The 22433-nt window shown below is 36.4% G+C and overlaps 3 protein-coding genes across 5 annotated transcripts in view; 2 read left to right on the top strand and 1 right to left on the bottom strand.

Annotated features, from left to right (window-relative positions):
• Positions 1-1251: 1251 nt before the first annotated feature.
• guf1 (GTP binding elongation factor GUF1) lies at positions 1252-8569 on the top strand. Its single transcript, XM_046848972.1, has 17 exons — positions 1252-1616; positions 1810-1921; positions 2504-2652; positions 2785-2865; positions 4227-4304; positions 4397-4480; positions 4568-4632; positions 4842-5045; positions 5294-5433; positions 5885-6008; positions 6124-6256; positions 6820-6963; positions 7263-7396; positions 7519-7620; positions 7841-7960; positions 8069-8105; positions 8207-8569. The coding sequence occupies exons 1-17, from the start codon at positions 1428-1430 to the stop codon at positions 8333-8335; spliced, it is 2025 nt and encodes a 674-aa protein (XP_046704928.1). The 5' UTR covers positions 1252-1427; the 3' UTR covers positions 8336-8569.
• Positions 8570-9276: 707 nt separating this feature from the next.
• gnpda2 (glucosamine-6-phosphate deaminase 2) lies at positions 9277-17937 on the bottom strand. 2 transcript variants are annotated; one of them, XM_046848973.1, is made up of 7 exons: positions 17815-17937; positions 16828-16960; positions 16575-16676; positions 14029-14211; positions 13162-13346; positions 12622-12796; positions 9277-10875 (listed from the first exon to the last, which is right to left on the bottom strand). In XM_046848973.1, exons 2-7 carry the CDS (start codon positions 16949-16951, stop codon positions 10811-10813), a joined length of 834 nt encoding a protein of 277 aa, XP_046704929.1. In that variant the 5' UTR covers positions 16952-16960; positions 17815-17937; the 3' UTR covers positions 9277-10810. The 2 variants fall into 2 exon arrangements, with proteins under 2 accessions (XP_046704929.1, XP_046704930.1); XM_046848974.1 differs by having other exon boundaries at positions 16828-16957; positions 17815-17920.
• Positions 17938-18023: 86 nt separating this feature from the next.
• Positions 18024-22433, top strand: part of frmpd1b (FERM and PDZ domain containing 1b) — a 33977-nt gene continuing 29567 nt past the window's right edge. Inside the window, exons 1-2 of one of the 2 annotated variants that reach the window (XM_046848969.1) lie at positions 18024-18621; positions 21252-21488. The gene's annotated coding sequence lies outside the window, so the exon portion shown is untranslated. The remainder of the gene's footprint in view (positions 18622-21251; positions 21489-22433) is intronic. The other variant, XM_046848968.1, reaches the window with a different exon arrangement.

Here is a 22433-nt window from a genome sequence, read left to right as displayed (position 1 = left end):
TTGCGGGTTTATTTTAAACACACAGGAAATCGAACAACAATAAGACACCTGGAGGCGGGAATAATGCAGATACTGTTCAGTTCTGTACATGGTATGAATTATTATTATTATTATTATTATTATTATTATTATTATTATTATTATTATTATTATTATTATTATTATTATTATTAGTAGTAGTAGTAGTAGTAGTAGTAGTAGTAGTATTATCCAGTGGGAGTCTATGGCAGCCCACTGGGTGCTTTGTATGCTTTTTTATTAAAATTGCCCACTGATAGAGGACAGTCTCAGTTACTTTTACAGGTGTACACCATTTAGGCTTTTCATCTTCATCAATAGGCAAAGCTGGACAAGAAGTATATAATATTACAATAAGATTCTCCATTGGAATGTGGTAGAAACACGGTTGTACTTTTCTTTGATTCTTTTGGTCAAGTTGAGTTTGATGGACACCAGCATGTTCATTTTTCTCATACTGGATTTTTCATCATTTAAACATTTTAAATAAATGTTTTTTTCTCTCTTTTAGCTTTGTCAGACCAGTCTATTTGTGATATGTATTTGACATTTCTTCCATAAAAAAAGATCTTTGATGACTTTGATGCCAAACAGGACATAAGTTGCTGTTGTTTTTGTTTTTGTTGTTGTGATGTACATTGAAATAAATTAAATATTTTGTTTCCATTTTAGTATTCTTTATTTTATTATGACATTTCACACACATGTATATATATATATATATATATATATATATATATATATATATATATATATATATATATATAGAGAGAGAGAGAGAGAGAGAGAGAGAGAGAGAGAGAGAGAGAGAGAGAGAGAGAGAGAGAGAGACAGAGAGAGAGAGAGAGAGAGAGAGAGAGAGAGAGAGAGAGAGAGAGACTGTTTAAGGTAAGTGTGAAAGATCATTTGTTTGTTTGAATAACAATGTAATTGAAACAATTGAAAATATTTACATTGCAGATTATTTCACATTAATAATAATGGGTTTAAAAATGATAAATAAAATATATAAAGATAATATTGGTATTTGTATCAAGAAATATAATCAAGCATACAAACATTTCATATAAATATTGATATCGACATCGACGATATCACCCATATGGACTTTAAACGTCCACTCGAGATCGAGCCGAATAACTTGTGAACGATTTATCAGTCATGTTGTAATTGCACGTACCATACAGCAGAGGGCGGTGACGGTGTAGGCCTGTTACTTATTCCAATGAAGAAGCCTACTGTACATAACCCTTAACCTCAACATGGCGACGTCCTGTGAGCATGAACGTAAATCTCATTTCAAAGTGTGAACATTTATATCGGTAACGTCAATAAAAAAGATTATTTTCAAACTCTACACATATATAGGGATAGTGTTAACCGGTTAACCGTGATCCGCCGGCTATATCATGCAGCTCTTACTTAAACCTCTTAGTAATGTTTTCCTGTTAGCTGGACTGTTTCGTAATGTGAAGATATGCAGAATAAAAAGAAGGAGTCAGGGTTATACGGAGGCGTGCACTTTAATCAGACACAGATGGATAAAGACTGCATCGAATACACAGTATTTGAGAGAATTCGGCTCCTCAGCTCACGAGGTAAATACAGACTGTAGTAATAATGGGATGCCTGGAGTTCAGCTGAAATCCTTGGCTTGGATCTATAATACCTTGAAATGTTGATAGCCCTGATCAGTAATTTTACATCTTTTCCCCTGATATCGTCTATGAAGTCTATCATGTTGTGACCAAGTTCTCATAAAAGTTTCTGTTTTATTTTTCCATCTTACAGCACAATAATGATATGTCCCAGTTTCCTGTGGACAAGATCAGAAACTTTAGCATCATTGCTCATATTGACCATGGGAAAAGCACCCTCGCTGACAGACTGTTGGAGATGACAGGTGGATTGTGTCGCCCTCGGCTGTAGGCACCATACAGACACCAAGATTAATGATTAAACATGTATATTCTCTTTCAGAAAGAGTGCATGTTTCAGCTGCAGGAGTGACATGCTGGTTATTTTATTAAGGTGCAATCGTAAATTAATATCTTAAAGCCACGCATTAATATATGAAGGTCACAAAGTATCTTGTCGCTATGAATTATTAAATTTTGGCCACGGGACATAAAATTGTAACCGAAATCAAGATATGTCAATTATACAGTTATATATATAATAGATATCTCCAGGTGTCAATGTCACTATGCCTTTATGCATAATATTATCAGTCGTCTCCATGTTTACGTTCTTGTGATAACAATTGTGCTTTTAATTAATTTCTGTTTTACTTAATTGATAATACAATAGTTGCCACATTGTACTGGGGATATTTTGTGCCCACAAACTAGACCTAGAAAAAGCGGGCCTCAGTATATCGAATCCTTGCCACACCTTAATAAATAACCACCATGTCACCTCATTGGCACTGTACATACTGGTGGATATACTACTCAACCCTTAAAATCCTTTTTATTTTGTGCAGGTGCCATTGCAAAGACAGACAGAAATAAGCAGGTGCTGGATAAACTGCAGGTGGAGAGAGAAAGAGGAATCACAGTAAAGGCTCAGACTGCATCTCTGTTCTACAAGCACGAAGGACAGACTTATTTACTCAATCTCATCGACACACCGGTCAGCAAAACATTCCAGTGGATTTAAACTTGTGCTGCTTATTTAACACATAAACATTTTTTCAAACAAGTTTTAAAATGGTAAGGTCTAGGTATGTAATGAAGTTAAAATTTTTTTCCTACATGTGCTCAGGGTCATGTTGACTTCAGCTATGAGGTGTCACGCTCCATATCAGCCTGCCAAGGAGTTTTGCTGATAGTAGATGCAAATGAGGTACTGATGAAATGTGAATATTGACATTATCTATACCAGCGGTTTTTAGTACATGGTGGCCAAAGGTTTGTGGACACCTGACTAGGGCGGAAACGATTCCTAGAGTAATTAGAATACAGAAAAATCCTATTAAATTTTTATTTATTTTTTTATCCAATCAGGCAGCGTCACTTCCTCTGTATTAGGGTACAATCAATAGAATCATATAGTATCAAACTAAGCCTCTGATTCCTGGAGAAAACTCTGTCCAACAATCAGCCCTGGATGAGACGGAACAGGACAGATGAAGCAGAGGAGGCCTCGTTCATACACCAACAGTTTCAAACCTCAGACCGACAACATGGTTACCAGTGGAAATGCACCAAAAATGAATGATGAGAAAAAAGTCACAATTGTGAGAAAAAAAATTAAGCAAACTTTTTTTTTTTTATGTGGCAGAAACGGGCTTTAAGAGATTCAGGCCAAAGAAAATGACAGGAAGTTTCCAAAGTGTACTTGTCTGTACTTTTATTTTTTATTAACTAACTTTTAGAATCAGTAATTTGATATATTTTATGTTTTTTTTATTGATTTATATATTTGTATTTGCATTTAGATTTTTTAATTGCACAATTAAATGCACTAAACAGGTTTAGTTTTCACAGATATCCTTTTATGCAATTTCAGCAATAAAATGTAATATTTTTTTTTTAAAGGAAAGCAAATTACTTGTTCATTATAAGAGACCCGTCTTATTTTCTCTTGTAGATTTAGTATTGCTTTTTAATTAAAATAATAAAGATCAACCCGATTCTTATCCGATTAAATGATGGAATAATCAGAATATTCAATTACTAAATTATGTGACTGGCTTGCACACAGCCCTGACCGCAACCCCAAACACCTTTGGACTGGAAAGGAGATTGCAAACCAGGTCTTATTGTCCAACATGTGCCTGACCTCTAAATTGCTCTACTGATGAATGGGCATTAAATTCTACAGAAACACTCCAAAATGTTGTTGAAAGCCTTTCCAGAATAGTGGAAGCAAGTCCATGTCTGTGTATTTAGAATGCTGTGTCATTACAGTGCGTGTCGGTGTAAAGGTCAATTATCACAATACCTTTGTCCGATAGTATTTTTACTTTGTAAAGAAGTTTTTTGTTTGGTTGTTTGTTAAATATCTATAATGCCCCATGAGAACTACAACATAATTAATAAAGTGAGAGCATAAAACAGTAAAATAAAATAGGTAATCTTTAAATAAGATGATAGTCATCTTTAGCCAGGCATTGACATACATTATAGTCACTTATATATGTGAAAGCTGTTTTACATAAACATTAACCATGTTATGTTCATTTCTGCTTGTCTTTATTAAAGGGAATACAGGCACAAACTGTAGCAAATTTTTACTTGGCATTCGAAGCTCAGTTAACCATCATACCAGTTATAAATAAAGTAAGTGCATATCAAATATATTTTGATCGTTGAAAGTCTTTACATTTGTCTGATCGAATTTTTTTGTTTGTTTGTTTTTTTTTTGCAATCAGATTGATTTGAAAAATGCGGATCCTGAAAGAGTGGAAAAGCAAATTGAAAAGATGTTTGATTTTCCAAGGGAGGAGTGTATCAGGGTAAGCATGAATGGTTAGTTGAGAAGTAATTTATTTTGGTGTTCATAATAACTGTTTAGTTTATGCTTTTGAAATCTTTCTCTTAAGATTTCTGCAAAATTAGGCACAAATGTGGACCAGGTTCTTGAAGAGATAGTGAAGAGAATACCCCCGTGAGTTTTCATCATTTTCTTTTTTTTATTCAGATTTACCATAGTAATTTGGAGTATTTTGCTATTTTCTATTTGATTTTTGTTAGAAAACAGAATGTTTAGTACATTTCAAATCACATAGGGGGTAACTGTTGAAATATATTCACATTTATGTGCATTTCTAAACATTTCCTTAATCTTGAAAGGTTTTGTCTTGACTCTGTTTTTAGACCTACAGCTAAGCTTGGGGAACCGTTTAAAGCCCTGGTCTTTGACTCGACTTTTGACCACTACAGAGGAGTAGTAGCCAGTATCGCCTTGTTTAGTGGACAGGTCTGTAAGGGGGACAAAATTGTCTCAGCCCATCTGGGAAAGACTTACGAGGTCAATGAACTGGGAATTCTGAGGCCAGATGAACAACCCACAGAGAGACTGTAAGCAACCCTTACAAGCTACGAGATCTATTTTCTTTTTTTATGCACAATAAATACAGTTTAGTGTATACATTTCATATGCCATTGTACATTTCATTTTTGGCTGTACATTTGCCAAACTTTCTTTCAAAATGCACTATAAGAACCGGAGCTAAACCAGGTTAATCCACAGATTACATCTAAAAAAAAATCTCTACTACAGATTTGTTATATTTATTTTGTGCCCTAACTCTCACTTTTGATCTAAGCTTTGCAGGACAGGTGGGTTATGTAATAGCCGGCATGAAGGAGGTGAAAGACGCTCAAATCGGAGACACATTCTATCTTCAAAAGCATCCAGTGGAGGCACTACCTGGCTTTAAAGCTGCTAAATGTATGGTCTTTGCAGGTAAACAGCTTTCATTTAAAAGCTATAATTATACACAATAAGTGTACTGAGTTACACTGCATTATATATATTAATTAATTTCTTTGCTAATTGCTTAAAGGACATCATTAGACCTGCAGTGATAGTGATAATACTCACATTTTTACTTCAGAGTAGATATCAACGCCAAATTAATTACAAAACGGATGCAAAACGAATTTTTTTATTTTTTTTTTACCTCTGTAGAACAGTTCAGTGACTAGACAGATGCCTCTTTCTGTAATTAAATACAGTGAGTTTGTTTACACCACATCCAGAGTAGGGTTCATTCAAACCTTTTTAGATAATAAGGCAATAGGAAACGTTCCAAATGAATGTTCTCAGAGTAAGCAGGACCATCCTAAGTCCATTTTATTTAATTATGTCCAACTGTTTTAATTAAATTCAATGTGTGTGTATGTATGTGTGATAGGTATATACCCCACAGACCAGTCGGAGTATCCTTCACTGCGCAGCGCGGTGGAGAAGCTGACTCTGAATGACTCCAGTGTGAAGGTGCAGAAAGACAGCAGTCTGGCTTTGGGGGCTGGCTGGAGGTCTGGATTTAATGTTTAGATTCACTGACCACCTGTACTGTCATGTTATAATACAAATATTATGGCATAAATGCAGTAATTATAAGAAACTCATGGATCTTTTTTGTTCTCTCAGGCTGGGCTTTCTGGGTCTGTTGCACATGGAGGTCTTTAATCAACGTCTAGAGCAGGAATATAATGCCTCTGTTATAGTCACAGCTCCAACAGTGCCGTACAAAACTATCCTGGCCTCACCCAAACTCATAAAGGTATAATACTACACTTCAAGACTGATTGTGGTACTGACATTTCTTTATTTTCTTTATTTTTTTTTTAACACTATGTGACCAAACCTATGTGGGGACCATCACCGTTATGATTCTGGTCCTCAAAATGCTGTCATAACCACCAAATTGTAAAGGATGGCTTTGTATGCTGTAGCAGTACAATTTTAATACAGGGGGTTGGAATGAAGAACTCAAATGGCCTGGGTGAATACATGGCAAAATATATATATTTTTTTACTTCAATGCCTGACCACACAAAATGCTCTCGTGGCTGATATGGGCACAACAGCCACACTTAAAAATCGAATTGAAAGCCTTTCCAGAATAGTGGAGGAGGTTATTATAGCTGCAAAGTGAGAATGGGATGTTGAAATGGGATGTTCAACAAGCACATATCGGTGTTCAAGTGTATACATATGTATAGATATACTGAGCTATATAGTAAAATATATCCTTAAAGAGAAATAAAAAAACACTCATAACTAAAAGTAATATGTTGTTGTAGTGGATGAAGTATAAATGGACTGTCTTATTGTTTTGAGTAGGAGTATGGACAGGAGGTGGTCACCATTGTAAACCCAATTCATTTCCCTGAGAAGTCTTCTGTGGTGGAATACCTGGAGCCCATGGTAATGGGAACTATCATCAGCCCTGACGACTTTACTGGGAAGATCATGAGTCTGTGTCAGGTATCATTGGCTTATATGAACCCAAACCACAATGCAATTTAGAATTAATTCTAAAAGAATTCATTAAGATTACTTACTTTACTTTACTGTTCTACTATTAATAAATAATATTTGTTGAAACAATTCACAAAATGCTAAGTGTTCAAAGCTATTGATCTATTATGGAATCATTGATAATAAACCTACTTTCCTACTGAACGTATAATATTTTGCAGTGACTGTTATAGTGTACATGTGTCTATTCAACACACAATTGTCTAGTTTACTTTTTTCATCCTTGACGTTACTATTATTTTCAGAGTCGCAGAGCTGTTCAGAAGAACATGGTTTACATCGACGACCATCGAGTGATGATGCAGTACCTGTTCCCTCTAAATGAAATCGTGGTCGATTTTTACGATGAGCTTAAATCCATGTCATCAGGATACGCAAGGTAAAGTTACTGACTTGCCCGTACAAGCCGTTCCTTCGTAGCCCTGCAAAGAGTTGTGAACTGAGCCGTTGTTTTACACTGATCCAGCATTTTCACACCGCAATGCAATTTCTCCTTTCCAGCTTTGACTACGAGGATGCTGGCTATGAACCAGCTGAACTGATTAAGATTGATTTCTTGCTTAATGGGAACCCAGTGGAAGAACTCACCACTATCGTTCACAAGTGAGCTGGTGCTTTTGCATGGCCGGCAGAGTCAGCGAACGCTACGTAGTTGTGCATAATAAACACTCTTTTTAAAGTCAGTGTAAACAAACATGTTTGAGTAAAGGGTAATTCATGAGCTGTCTCATTTAAATAACAAACTATTGCTGGTGTTAAAAATTGCATGGTGGAAGTAAAGAGATGTATTTAATTAGAGCGTTTGCTGTCTTGCTGCTTTTAGAGACCGGGCCTATAACACAGGAAAAGCCATGTGCATAAGACTGAAGGAATCCATCCCCAGGCAGATGTTTGAGATCGCCGTACAGGCAGCCATCGGGAGCAAAATCATTGCCAGGGAAACGTGAGTGATGGTGCTCGTATTAAGAAATGGGATGTAAATTATTGAAATTATTATTTACATAAATTATTTACATGTTTGTCACATTTGCATTCCTGCATATTCTTGCAGGATCAAAGCATACAGAAAGAACGTCCTAGCAAAGTGTGTAAGTGACTCATCTTTGCCCCTTTGTTTTTTTTTTATCCTACTGGTATTGGTTTATTCGTTTGGCTTTGACACCAATAGAAATTCAATTGTTTCTAACAGTATGGTGGAGATATCACACGAAAAATGAAGCTGCTGAAAAAGCAAGCGGAAGGCAAGAAGAAAATGAGGCGGATCGGAAATATTGATGTCCCAAAGGAAGCCTTCATTAATGTACTGAAAAGGAAGTAGAAAATGTCCGAAAATGCTACATACTGAGGCTGTATTTAAAGAAAATCTAAGGCTGGCATATGGTTGGTCCTTTGTTGTTTAATTTATTACCCATCATCTGTAGGAGCCTGTGAAAATAAATTAAATACTACATGCGCCATTCCATTAATACCACTTAAGTAACTTACCACAAGAGGGCCCCCTGCAAAAAAAAAAAACATTCATAAATAAACAACTCTCCTTTATATGAAAGCATGATATTGTTCATCTGTGCAACTTATATATATATATATATATATATATATATATATATATATATATATATATATATATATAATACTGCAAAATACTGACTTTATTGTACTTCAATACTTTATCATAAATTTGTACATATTTAAATACGAAATTTCAGATACCCTTATGATTGTTACATTAAGTGACTGTTATAGTATTTTATATTTATTTGTCTCCAATAGTAAACTTTAGCTTTACAGGCCTTTGGGCTTAGTCCTCTTTAATTTGTTGTAAGGATTCTTGAACAGGTAGCTTTATAGCGGTACCTGCTTTCTAGGATGCTGAATTTAGACAATAAAGGAATCAAAGCAGATGCCTTCTGTTTCATACACCTCCAAAGAAGAAACGTGTATTTATTTTCGAGTTGTGGATTGTGTAATGTACTGATTGACAGTATGTAGTACATGCTCATTTCAAATGTAAATATGGGTGGAATGAAAGAGTGCACTTAAGGGCATTAAAAATGAAATAAAGCATTTTGAATTCTTTGTGAAATACACTCAAGGTCTGTCTTCTAGTAGTGCTAGGGCTTGGGTGAAATACACCTTTGGGACATCGGGTCATTGCAGGGCACCATGCGCACTATAACACAACACATGAACACAATAATTCATAACTTGGGAGACATTTAAAATAGAGGGTATACAAAAAAACATTTCCAGACATAGTTCTTCACTCATATGCATTTTTAATCCAATCAAACATTATCATTCATTAAAGAAATGTAAAGAGCATTTGGTATTGAAATGAAAGTCTGATAACAGCAGATTTACCAATGAGATTCAAATCTGTTAACAACATTAACACAATTGCTCTCAGCTTTGTCAAGTATAGAACTTTAATCAAATCAGTATATTGAGGTTCACTAACGCTACAAATAAATTTAGTCGTACACAAAGTAACTACAGTAACATTCCATGCAGTAACTAAACACTAGAAGGAAAAGTAAGTAAAATGGGTTTGCTAACAATAAAACTATAGCCAACACAGTGATAAGGAGGAGTGTACATCAGCTAACAACATATATGTTCGTTCTAAATAGGCTCAGTTACATTTATGATGCTGAAATGTTTCTGGTTTCTGGATCAGGCTTTATGAGCCACTGTTTGTCAAATAGTCAAGTTGAAATACACTCAATATAGATAATTTGGGAAATCATTTTAGGGGGGAAAAACACAACTTATGCTGGTCCCAAATATATTTCAATCAAGTTTCCAGAGATGGTTTGGTCTCTAGCATTGCACACTATGGTCCTTTCAAAGCACAAGCAAATTACAAAGAAAAGCAGGTGTTGGGTTACATGGCTGAAACAAATATATTAAGGTTTCGTTTAAAATGGTACCATTTATTATATATATATATATATATATATATATATATATATATATATATATATATATATATATATATATATTATAGTAATACCGGAGTGTAAATGGAATAATTTTAAGCCACTACATAGGGAGTAGGAAGTCATTTAGCCTATTCAGCCTTTAACTTTGTGTTTCGTTTAAATTAACAGTATATTAATTAGCAGATTCAGTGTTTCTCCATGTCTGGGCTACAGAAAGGACCCTGTAGTGAAATTTCCATGATGAACACTTCCACTGATTGTGTTCTTGAGTTAATGTTTTCCCAACATATGTCCAAAATGATAAAAAAAAAAAAAAAAGTGTTAAATACAATAACTGTTTGTCAAGTAACTTAAAAAAAGGACCTCGACGTAAGGTGAACACAATGTTATTTACCCCTGACCCATAGCCGTTTTGAAATATATGAAACGTCTTGACCTTATTTCAATACATTAATAGCACTTAAAGGCACATTGAATACACTATTAACAAATAATTTTTCTTTAACAAAGGAGTGAATTTAAATGGTGTTTTACAAAAGAGGTCTTTCTTCAGTAACAGTGCAAGGCCAGAATTAACTTTAGACTTGAACCAAAACTTAAAACTACCCCCCCCCCCTCCCCCTTTTTTTCATAATACTGGTTTCAACAATAGTTTCAAATTGGCAGACAAAAGTTTGCATTTGCCATTTTGTGCAAGTAAACATTAATGTGATGCAAACCTGTAGTCTACACGATATTTCAGGCACCTTTGTGAGCCGTGGGGGCTTTGAAACCATGTTCCAGTACTGCAAACCGATGCAAATCCTCTTCATTCCCTTATGACGCAACATATTGCCGGGCCTTCGTCCTTAATCCTTATAGTCCTTCATGCTGTGGGTTGGCTCAACCAGCTGATTGTGGACATGCATTAGCCCTGTAAGGAGAAAGCATTTGGAAATGAGCAGAACATTTCTGCTTACTGTGAGGAATGAATCTTTAGTTTTGGGCAAAATGGAGCGTTGTAGATGCTGCATAATCTACCACAAGAAATTCTATAGGAAAAAGGAGTTTGCATGTAGATCTATGCTGATCAAACATGTAAACTAAACTACTGAGAAAAATTAAGATCATAATCATGAAGAAAACAAGAATAGAGTGAAGTGTTTTGTTGTGTTTGATGGATTATTTTAGCTTGATGATTTTCCCAAATAATTTTACATTACAAATTCCTGCTCCACGTCCACCAACATTTACCATCCAACCTGCCAGAACTGGAGAGGATCTGCAAGGAGGAATGGCAGAGGATCCCCAAATCCAGGTGTGAAAAAGACTCATGGCTGTATTAGATCAAAAGGGTGCTTTTACTAAATACTGAGCAAAGGGTCTGAATACTTAGGACCAGTGTTGGGCAGTAACAGGTTATGCGTTACTTTTGACAGTAACTAATACTGTAACTGTAATACTGTTTTTAAATAAAGTAACTCTGTTACCGTTACCGTATGGTGCGTTACCCATTACTTTTTTAAATGAATTAATTTTGGCTGAAGTGTAGCCTACAGCCTAACCTGTTTACAGCAGCGACGCATTGTAGGATTGGTGGATAACCCACTGTAAACACGAAGAAGACGCACTGTGGACGTGTCTCCATTTATTCAGGTCTGTGCAGCAGTAATGGCGAGTCGAGGTGAGAGCAAGACGAGTTTCTCAAAGTGGAAATATGTTCATTATTTCACTTTAGTTGAGCATAAAGACAAAACAGCATCTCCAGTCTGTTGAAGCTCCTCCAGAAACTCCATGCATGGACAAAGCTAGAAGCTAACCTGTTGTCTAGTGTTCTGTTGTACATTGTTGATAGTTTTCATACTTAAGCTGTGAAAGGAACATTTTTAAGAGCTCAACACAACAGCTTTTATGATGCAGAAGCCACTTTAATTTTTGATTGTGAATATATTATTCAGCTTGTTTTGTTATTTATTTCAGAAATCCTTGTGATATATTCAGTTTGTGCTGGTCTGACTTTAATAAGTGTTCAAAATGACTTTGTGTTTAAGTCAGTTTTGTGTTTGTAGACCATACCGCATAAAAGGGCATTAATGGGAACATTAAAGAACGTTCTTTAAATTAAGTAACTAAAAAGTTACTTTTAACAGTAACACATTACTTTTTGGTGAAAGTAATCAACAAAGTAATTGAGTTACTTTTTGAATGAAATAACTAGTAACTGTAACTGCTTAGGACCATGTGATATTTCAGTTTTTCTTTTTTAATAAATCTGCAAAAATGTCAACAATTCTGTGTTTTTCTGTCAGTATGGGGTGCTATGTGTACATTAATGAGGAAGAAAAATAAACTTAAATGATTTTAGCAAATGGCTGCAATATAACAAAGAGTGAAAATTTAAGGTGGTCTGAATACTTTCCGTACCCACTGTATATGTTTATAACAATGCAAAGAGAGATGCAACTTACTATAGTGAGTATTAAATGGTATGCGTCCAGTTATGTATACTATATTTTTATGGAGCTTCAATGTTATATATTTTCAACTGAAAAGAAACACTTACAAATGATGTTCAGTTGATACGATCAGCTTCAATGAAAAGGGAATTATGCATACCTGACCCTAGTAATGATTACTATCTTGCCCTGGATGATGAAATGGAGATTAAATACTCACATACCTTTAAAGTACTTTACAGTCTTGACCCTGAGCTCGAGTGTGGCATCTTCATCACACACAAAGATGGTACGAGGATGCTGCTGGAATGCAGATACAGTCCACATGTGGTTCACCCCTTCTTCTATGGCCTTATATAAGGCAAAGGCTTTGTGTGCTCCTGTGATCAGGATCATAACCTAGAAAAACATTCAAGTAAAAATTGCTTTAAGAACAACTAAAATATAGTGTTATGTTAATGGTTATTGTGGTAATCAAATGATGTATCAGATAAATCAACATAAACACATGGATAGTTCTTTCTTTCCTATACAGCTTTCCTGAAGCATGAAGTGTATCTGTGACAAGATCCTACATACATGATCAGATTACAGCTTGTTAGCAGGATGCATAAGTTTACATCATTATAATCATTATGCATATACAATATATGTTAAAACTATTGTTGAGTGATTAAATGGAGCCAGTGTGGGAAGCAACAGTCCTTCTTTTTTAGTATTGCTTTGTGTATTATTTGCTTAATTTGGCCATGAGTGATTCTGACCTCTCTAGCATCCATAACAGTGCCCACGCCAACTGTGAGAGTCATGGAGGGCACTTTAGACAAGTCGTTCCCAAAGAAGCGAGCGTTGGCCACTATTGTGTCTTTAGCCAGTGTCTTCACTCGGGTCCTTGACACCAAACTGGACCCTGGTTCATTAAAGGCAATGTGGCCATCTGGTCCAATTCCTACCAAAACAAAACCAAAAAAAGAATTGAGTAGTAAATGTAATTATATTAATTATATTAAACTGTATAGCGGTGTTCAATGATAAAATCTGAGTTGTTAGAAGAATAATTGTCTAAAGCAGCAGTGCAGACCGTAGCACTGAATATAATTCAAATCAAAGGTTTATAGTAATCTGCTTAATCAAATACAATGTTTATGCAATAATGTAATTAATAACAGGAACCTCAACATTGATTGTATAAATGTAAAAACAGCTACAAGTATGACTTCTTGTTCTTGACAAGATGCTGCAGTGCAAAAGAAATAACTCAATTTGGTTTGTGCTGTTACTTTGTGCTAACAGTAACACCACTTCAGGACAGGCTTCATTACATTACCTGGTGGTATATTTTCTAATAACAGGCATATCTGTCATGTTTTCTTTCATAAGAAAAATTCAAGTTTGCTAAAACTAAATAGTAGTTGCTAACACTGACCAAAACGTTTTTTTTTTCCCAGAAATGTATGGGCTGCATAGAGATGACATAGCTATAACTCATACCATTTTTTTTTTACATATATGCCAATTAAGGACTTCAGTGTACATAAACACTACATATACACAGTATGATTGTGCTATTTGTCAAACACACACACACACACGTGCCAAACCTCATTAATTAGCATAAACTCTGGTCACACCTCCTACAAATAACTCAATGCCCCCAGCAGCTGTTATCTTCTGTTCAAACAAGTCACACTCAGTCTGCAGGTCAGTTGCGTTTCCATCCAAAATGTGGGTATTCTGTGGTTCGATGTCAATATGTTTGAAGAAGTTGTTCCACATGTAGGAATGGTAACTCTCCGGGTGGTCCCTAGGCAGGCCTACAAGACACACATAATAAGAAGAAAACTGCTTTAGGCATGAGTATTTTAATCATGTTGATCTCTGGTAATTTAAATATAGCAAGAATATTTCATAAAATACTATGCTTGAGTCATTTTTGTATGCTTAATTTTTTTTCTTTGGATAGATTAATTTCCTCTGCACAATTTCTACTTGCGCTATACAAAGAGGGCAAATAAGGAAAGACAGGGAGGTAAACTGAGACAATGTTTAGGAAATCCTATATCACCATAGGCCTCTGTATGCGGTATGCGTTGTGGAAAACCAGAGACAGAGGCTGACGTACATTAATACATTTCTCATTAGCCAAAACCCTCAAGAGACACACAGAATGTCATTGTTGTTTTAAGTAAACTCCTGGGCAAGAAAAAATGGGTCAAGAGCAAAATGACTAGGTATTAAGCTGGAAGAGCACCACAGACGCATTATTTGCTTTGAGAATGTTGATGGAGAAGTATAGAGAAGGTCAGAAGAAGTTGCATTGTGTGTTTGTGGATAAAGAGAAAGAGTACGACGAGTATGAGGAAGTCTCTGAGGTGTGTCAGAGACGTATGTGAGGGTGATGCAGCACATGTATGAAGACAGTGTGACAGCAGTAAAGTGTGCAGTAGAAACAACAGACTGGTTCAAGGCGGAGGTTGAACTTCATCAAGGATCGGCACTGAGCCCTTTCCTGTTTGCATTGGAGATGGACAGGTTCACGGACGAGGTCAGACAGCAGTCTCCGTGGACTACGATTGCGGATGATATTGTGATTTGTGGTGAGAGTAGGGAGCAGGTTTAGAAGAGCCTGGAGGGGTAGAGGTGAGGAATGAAGGGTGAATGAAAGTCAGTAGGAGTAAGACAGAGTACATGTGTGTGAATGTGAGGGAGGGCAGTGGAGTGGTGCAGTTGCAGGGAAAAGAGGTGGTGAAGGTGGAGGAGTTCAGGTACCTGATGTCAACATTGCAAAGTAATGGAGAGTGTGTTAGAGAAGTGAAGAAAAGAGTGCAGGAAGGGTGGAGTGGGTGGAGAAGAGTGGCAAGAGTGATTTGTGATAGTAGGGTATCTGCAAGAGTGAAAGGGAAAGTTTATAGGACTGTGGGGAGACCTGCGATGTTGTATGGTTTAGAGACAGTGGCATTGAGTAAAAGGCAGGAGGTGGAGCTGGAGGTAGCAGAGCTGAAGATGTTGAGTTTTTTGTTGGGAGTGATGAGGATGGACAGGATTAGAAATGACTTTATTAGAGGGACAGCGCATGTAGGATATTTTGGAGACAAGGTGAGGGAGGCGAGATTGAGATGGTTTGGACATGTGCAGAAGAGGGACATGGGGTATATCGGTAGAAGAAATTTGAGGATGGAGCCACCAGGAAGGAGGAAAAGAGGAAGAGACGGATGATCCATGGAGTGGTGACCCCTAATGGGAGAAGCCGAAAGAAGAAGAAGATGTATTTCTTGCTAAATTTCTGACCAATAAAAGCTTGATTTTTTTTTTTTTTTGCCTGGGAGTATAAATGCGTAATGTAAACAAAATGGATTGGTGTTGGAAGTATTATTGCACTGCTACAATAATACTAAGTGCTAATCCGCAGATCACACAGTAGGCACTATTGCCATCTCACAATTTCAGGGTCTATATTTTGAGGTACATACTGCCTGTGTGGAGATGTTACTGCCCACTGGTTCTAAATTGACTAAGGTTGAACATTCAAATGTGTGTGATTCCCCATGATGAACTGGTGTAATAATGAGGGTGTATTTCTGCCTCAGTCATCCAAAAACCTCAAAAAGGATAAATGTGGTTTTAGATGAGGAATCAATAAATATTTTTTTCTCTATTAGGATCAAGCCATCAATGCCATCAAGCAGTCAACATCTTCCTGAAATACCTAGTTTCAAAGTAGGCTAGCATTCTTCTTAGGACATTTTCAAAGACACTAAGCTATTTGGTTAGACATGGTGGTGTGGTGTCAGTGATGTGCTTAGGAAAAGCAAATACGAATTTTAAATACTTGTAACTCCACCTTTAATTCCTCCTGAGGGCATTTCCTTCTATCTTCAAAACACTATTAGATTTCATATACACTGTTATGTATTACCTCTGTTCTCAATTTCATCGAGTGCAACATTTTCATTAGAGGAAAATCTATTTTGGTCATTCAAAGATTAATTTCACCATAAAAGCAAAAAGTAAATATAAAGCCAACTGCAGTTACAAGACAATATAAGTGCTCATAAATACTGCATTTTTAAGATTTATAGTACGATTAATTTTAATGTACTATAAAAAAAACGTAATCTATTTGTATTAAGAAAACAACTGTTTTTAATATAGAATTATATGTACTTCTATAACTTACCAACATACTCATCCATGTTAAAAGTCTTCACATATTTAAAGGAGATGTCTCCACTCTTGTAATATTCAATCAGCTTCTTGTAAACGCCCAGTGGTGTGCTTCCTGAAAAACATAATATTCCTAAGAGTCCTAAGAGAATTTTTCAAAGGTGGAAAATTCATGTACAAACTTATAGAGAAATATCTCGTTAATGATGCCATAGAACATGAACTATGGTGTATAGGCTGTATGTGACCATTTTGCACTCCTGTACCTGTGGGCAGACCAAGAGTAAAGTATCTCTCTGCACTGGGCTTAAACTGGATAATACGGTTGCGGATGTATTTGGCAGCCCACTCACTTGCCAAGTCATAGTCATCAAGGATCACAAGCCTCATGGTCACCTACTGAAAAAAATGCAGATAAGCAGTAAAGAATTAATCAATAAATCAATTCAGTAGTCAAAGTGATTGAATCATAGATCTGCATTATCTAGAACAGATTATATTCAAAATACAATTTTGGCCTGAAGAAAAAAAAAGTACTGTTTATTTTAAAAGAAAAACAACAAACACAGACATTTGAGAATATTAGCATGCATGTGGCAAGGAAATACAACCGTTACATCAAATTGGCATGATTGTAGCTGGAATCACATCAAAGTATGAGATCAGTAGTTGCTGTATAGATTCCCTAAATATGCATAATTTACTTTCTTTATTCTTTTAGTTCAATCATTAAGACGTTAAGATGGGGGGATGGGTTATCTCCGATATAAAATTATTTGCCTACATAGGGATATTTCTCAGGCTAAACAAACTAAGTCATAAATATTTAAATTTTTACACCATCCTTTTTTTTAACATGCATAGGGGAGAAAAGCATGCAATGGGGGTTACATTGTTTTCTTTCTCAACCCACTTTGAGGCTCAAAAAATAAATAAAAAAATAAGATAAATAAAATAAGAAGACGTGTACACACACCGAGCTGGAGCTCGGGTAAAAAATAAAATCAAGCTAGAAATAAAGTAAAAAAAAAAATATTAATAAGATTTGCACACGCAAGATCTTCATGTCTCCATGTTAGACAGGGTGAAGAAGCCATTATTCCAGTGTGCGTGAAGTAAGCGGAATGTATCTAAAGTTTATATTACACTCCAGATAAGATACAGTCGGCGTGATTTTGTGCATAACAAAACCATTTTAAACATATTGCTCAAAAAGAAAACACACTTTAAATAGTATATACTGGATTTCTTACCGTTAAACCTGTAATACCGCGTTTCTATCAAGCAGCGTCTGTGTGAATGGATTCAATATTTTTTTTGTAAACACTAATCATATGATTGTTTTCCGGTCATATGCTCTGATGTCATCAAACCGGAACTAGGATTTGTCTTTGTATGGTGGCCGAAAGGGTTCAATCAGCTTGTATGCACAGCCCTATTGCACATTTTCCTAAAAACATGTACTGTTGGTTTTAGACAGTGATTGTGTAATTTGTATGTTGAACGCCAGAATGTAGTCACAAACCAAGTCATATAATAAATGTGAAAAAAGCATTATATTTAAAAGTAGCTTTAAAAATGTATAAAGTACGTTTTTGTGAGGGTTTTTTTTGGCTTGCAGTTTGTCTGTTGGTCCTTTTTTTGAAAGAATATGTCATCTGTGATCACTCTGTCTCTCATGACATGTTTTTTTTTATATATATTGTTATGGGCTACCCGGCCTGACCTTGCGAAGAGGAGTCTGAGAAGAGCCGGGCAGGCGGAGTGAGAACAATGATGTGTGATAGGCAGAAAGGCCAGGGTAAAGCAGAAGATGCCAGGGAGGAGGAGGAGGAGGAGGAGGAGGGGCGGGGCAGACTGAGCTTCCTCTCCCTGAATTAAACGCCCATGAGCGGTGCTCTTCGCTGACAGCATCCACATTTACACCCGTACACACACACACAAACCCACACCCCGAATCCCGTCCCTTCCACTGTTGGATTCAGCACAGATTTGGGACGCTTTCACCTGCGCGCGCCTCACCCGCTGTCCGCTGATCCGCGCGCGCTGGAAACCACGAGGTGATTTCATTTATTTATTCTCATTACCGCATGCTGTGTTTAATGCTGTTTTTTTATGGCGAATGGGTCAATGCTTCATCATAAACGCTGTCATCAAACTATCCGCTTTGTTTTGGCTGTACTTTTTGTATCACGGTTTGATCAGGTGTTTGGTTGAGCTCCTGCGCTACAACACGCACTGCGCGCATACATGTGTTTTCTCCTACAATGGGATCCACATCCGAAATCGGATTACCGTACAGCACAAAACAAAAGGCCATGCTTTTCTTTGTTTATTGCATGATTACACTGATCTATTGTCTCACAAGTTGCAGAGGAAAATGTGCGTTTGTGTGTGCGTGTGTGTGTGTGTGTGTGTGTGTGTGTGTGTGAGGAATCATTGTAGCTGAGATTGTTGTTCTAATCCATATAAATTAGGTCAAATTTCAGAATGACTAAATAAAATTGTAAAACTGGAGAAAAGTTATTGAATTAGCGATCGGTTTTATTTACTGACACGTCCAGGAGAAAAAAGAAATAGCCTCAGACCAAATGTGGGATGTCTGGCTCATTGTTTGGCTGAAGAAGCTTTTTGTGTTAAGGAGGGGACGATGGCTGATAGCTGATGGCTGGGAACGTTCTTTTGTGCATCATGGACATGTAGATCTCGGTGTCTCTGGATGCTTGTGAGAACACTGCTGTTGTCTCAAGTTTGAGAAACGAGGCCAGTTGGACAAACCTCCAAAGCTTGTCCTCTCTCAGTAGGTGAGGTGTGGCACGGTGCCTGCTGCCTCACTTGGTGTGTGTGTGTGTGTGTGTGTGTGTGTGTGTGTGTGTGTGTGTTCGTGTTCTCCTGAGCGCTCCGCCTGTGCGCGCACTGGGTTTGGAAGCCGAGCTCGATTCAGCTTCTTTCCTGACGCACCGCAGTGATCAGCTGAGCTGAATCCTCCATTTGTGTGTGTGTGGTGTGTGTGTGTGTTTTGTCACTGATGATATATACAGTCGAGCTGTCAGTGAGTCGACGCTTGAATAAGGATGCCGTGTGCAGGATCTGGTAGTGCCGCGTGCATGTGCTGCGTAATTGTGTGTGTGTGTCTGTGTGTGTGTGTATGTGTGTATGTATATGTCACCCCAAGGCTTTGTCATGAGTCAATGAAAAATGGGAAACATGTGATGAAGGTTGTTTTTGTAGGGGAATATAGGGGGATATTCAGGCATACATACTGCCAGCTCCCCTGTCCCATTGCATGAATCAATCTCTCTCTTTCTCACACATACACACACACACACACATTTGTGGGGCTTGTAATCCAAGGCATGGCTATACTACAACCTAATTCTGTATTCGATTCATCAGCAAACAACAAATTGCTATTTTAAAAATACTACTTACACATATCCTATCCATTTCTTCATGTAAACATAAACATGCAAATTACCAAAAGAAACAAAAAAACAAACCATATTGCATTCAAGTTAGTTCCATGGCCTAGCATGCAATTAAAACATGACTATAAAGAATATGGTTGATTGTAACAATAATTATCCACAATATGTAACTACATTAGAGGATACATTTAATTGGTGTGATTAAACTGACTGTTGCTCTCGCTCTATCTCTCTTTCACCCACTCTCACACACACACACACACACACACACACATGTGCAGACATATGAACCTAGACATGTGAGACTGTGTGGAGAATTGATTGGCCATCTCTCGCTCTCTCCTTGCATACTTACCTTCCAAACACAGCTGCCTCCCCTTGCCAGACGAGACTTTCTTATCAACATACTGTACGTTCAAAACAAGTCTGTGGAAGCATAAAGTGTACATAATGCATTCAAATTAATTATGTAATCAATCACTTAATATACTATAGTTAAACCACTAGGAGCAGTTTAGTGTTGTACTAAAATGTCTATGAGTCAAATAAAAATGTTGTTCAAAGCATGTTTTCTGTAGACAAACTTTTGTCTTGCTGTGTGATATCTTCGCTGAGTGTGAGTGTATATAGGCTTTCTTCTAGTCCCTTTTCAGGAGCAAAAAATAGCTACCCTGGACACGTGGATTACTAATCTCTAAATGGTGGTAAGATTAAAAGACAACAGAAGTCATTCTGGGTGGAACTGAATCGAAAGGAGCAGAGATGAGGTTCAGTTTATTATGCTAATGGATTTGTTCTGACAGACTGAGGACGGATTTAATTATTACAAGAGATGAAAGACAGAATCATTAGCCACACCTAGCAGAAAACATAACACAGCAGAACCAAAGACACAAAATTTTTTGCTGAACTATTAAAAGCTCTGCTTTGCTGATTTAATACTGTTAGTGAGGCAAATCTTCAAATATGATTTGACATTTATATCATATTTTTTTTGACCAAGTAGCAGATTAGAATTTTTGCTTAGGGAATTTCCCACTAGGGTAAAATATTACATATCAATCAACCGGATAATGTGATGAATAAATATACCAAATAAAATACCTTGCACCTTCTATTACATTCCCTGTATTCATCCATATAGATTTGGTGTCAGGACAGTGTGTTTATATGTTTTTCACATACTAATGTGACATCAAATTATATTCGTCCCAACCCTGTTGAGGTTTACTGCCATTACTTTTTTTTCTCTGATTTTGTAGTACCGTCTGGTCCATCTTGGCCAGACCTGTCTCTGCCTATACAGCCATACAGCAGTTTGAAGAGGATTTAAATGCACAGAGCATTGACCTACTGGCAGAGCTTACAAACCTCTCCATTGGCTCTCTACAAATGAGAAAGAGAGACGGTGGGATACAGAGAGAAACAAATGAGGGCAGTAGGGGGAGGAGTGAGAAAATGCAGCAGCTGTGTGACAGTGGAAAAGGGAATGAATGAGTGTGAGTCCAGATTTATATCTTGTTTCATGCATGAGTAACTCAACATGGGACATAAAGAAGGTATTTGGTTGATGGAGAAATATTTTGGAACTGTGTTGATTACTAGTGGGCGATATGATAAATTAGGTCACGCATTCTTTTTCTTACAGTAACGCACGTATTGTCTGTATTATGCAACTCACAGTATGTGGCTTTTCGGATGTTAATGTGTATTTTTTTTTTTTGTTTAATATTTAATTAATTAAATAAATGATTTGTTTTTATATAATTTTTTTTTTTAACTGAATAAAAAATATTTGTAATATGAATTGGCTGAAATGAATAATGTCATTACAGTTCAATCACTTAATTCTGCTTAATGGTATAAAGTTGCAATAAAATAAAGAAAGCTACATTTTTTTTACAGAAATAAATAAGTGGTAGCTTTTAGATTCTAATGGGATTTTAATGATGGCTAGTACAGTACTAGAACTAACTGTCAAACTAAAATATCTTCCTCCTCTTGAATTTGTTAAAAGTTAAATGTCAATAAACATTTCATAATGAACGTATGATTATTTTTTGTTAGGTATTTGAAACAATGAGTATTTTTAAAAGTATTTTTTTTTATGTGTTTTGACATTTGAGTGCTTTTTCTGTATTGTCTAAAAGCATTATTTTGAGAGTGATGTTTAACTGCAATGGCTTTTGTTTGTATTTTGTCTGAGGATCTTGTTTGCATGCTTTAGTTTGTCAATGGATTTTGCTGTAAACATGATTTGAGTTTTGGTCTATATTTGGTTTGGGGTTTTTTTTTTCCCAGCATGTTGGTTTATTTCCAGTGAGTGTGTGTGTATTGTCATGCGTATGAACACTAATATGGTCAGTCTGTGTCTAAGGAAGCTTCATTGGAGTTAGAATGAACTTTGTGCATGTTGGAAATTTTTAGTATATTCGTAACCTTTC

Source organism: Silurus meridionalis, chromosome 5 (genome assembly GCF_014805685.1).
Source record: "Silurus meridionalis isolate SWU-2019-XX chromosome 5, ASM1480568v1, whole genome shotgun sequence".
NCBI lineage: Eukaryota > Metazoa > Chordata > Actinopteri > Siluriformes > Siluridae > Silurus > Silurus meridionalis.
The sequence above is the reverse complement of the archived record's forward strand: the minus strand, read 5'-3'. Positions and strand labels throughout refer to the sequence as shown.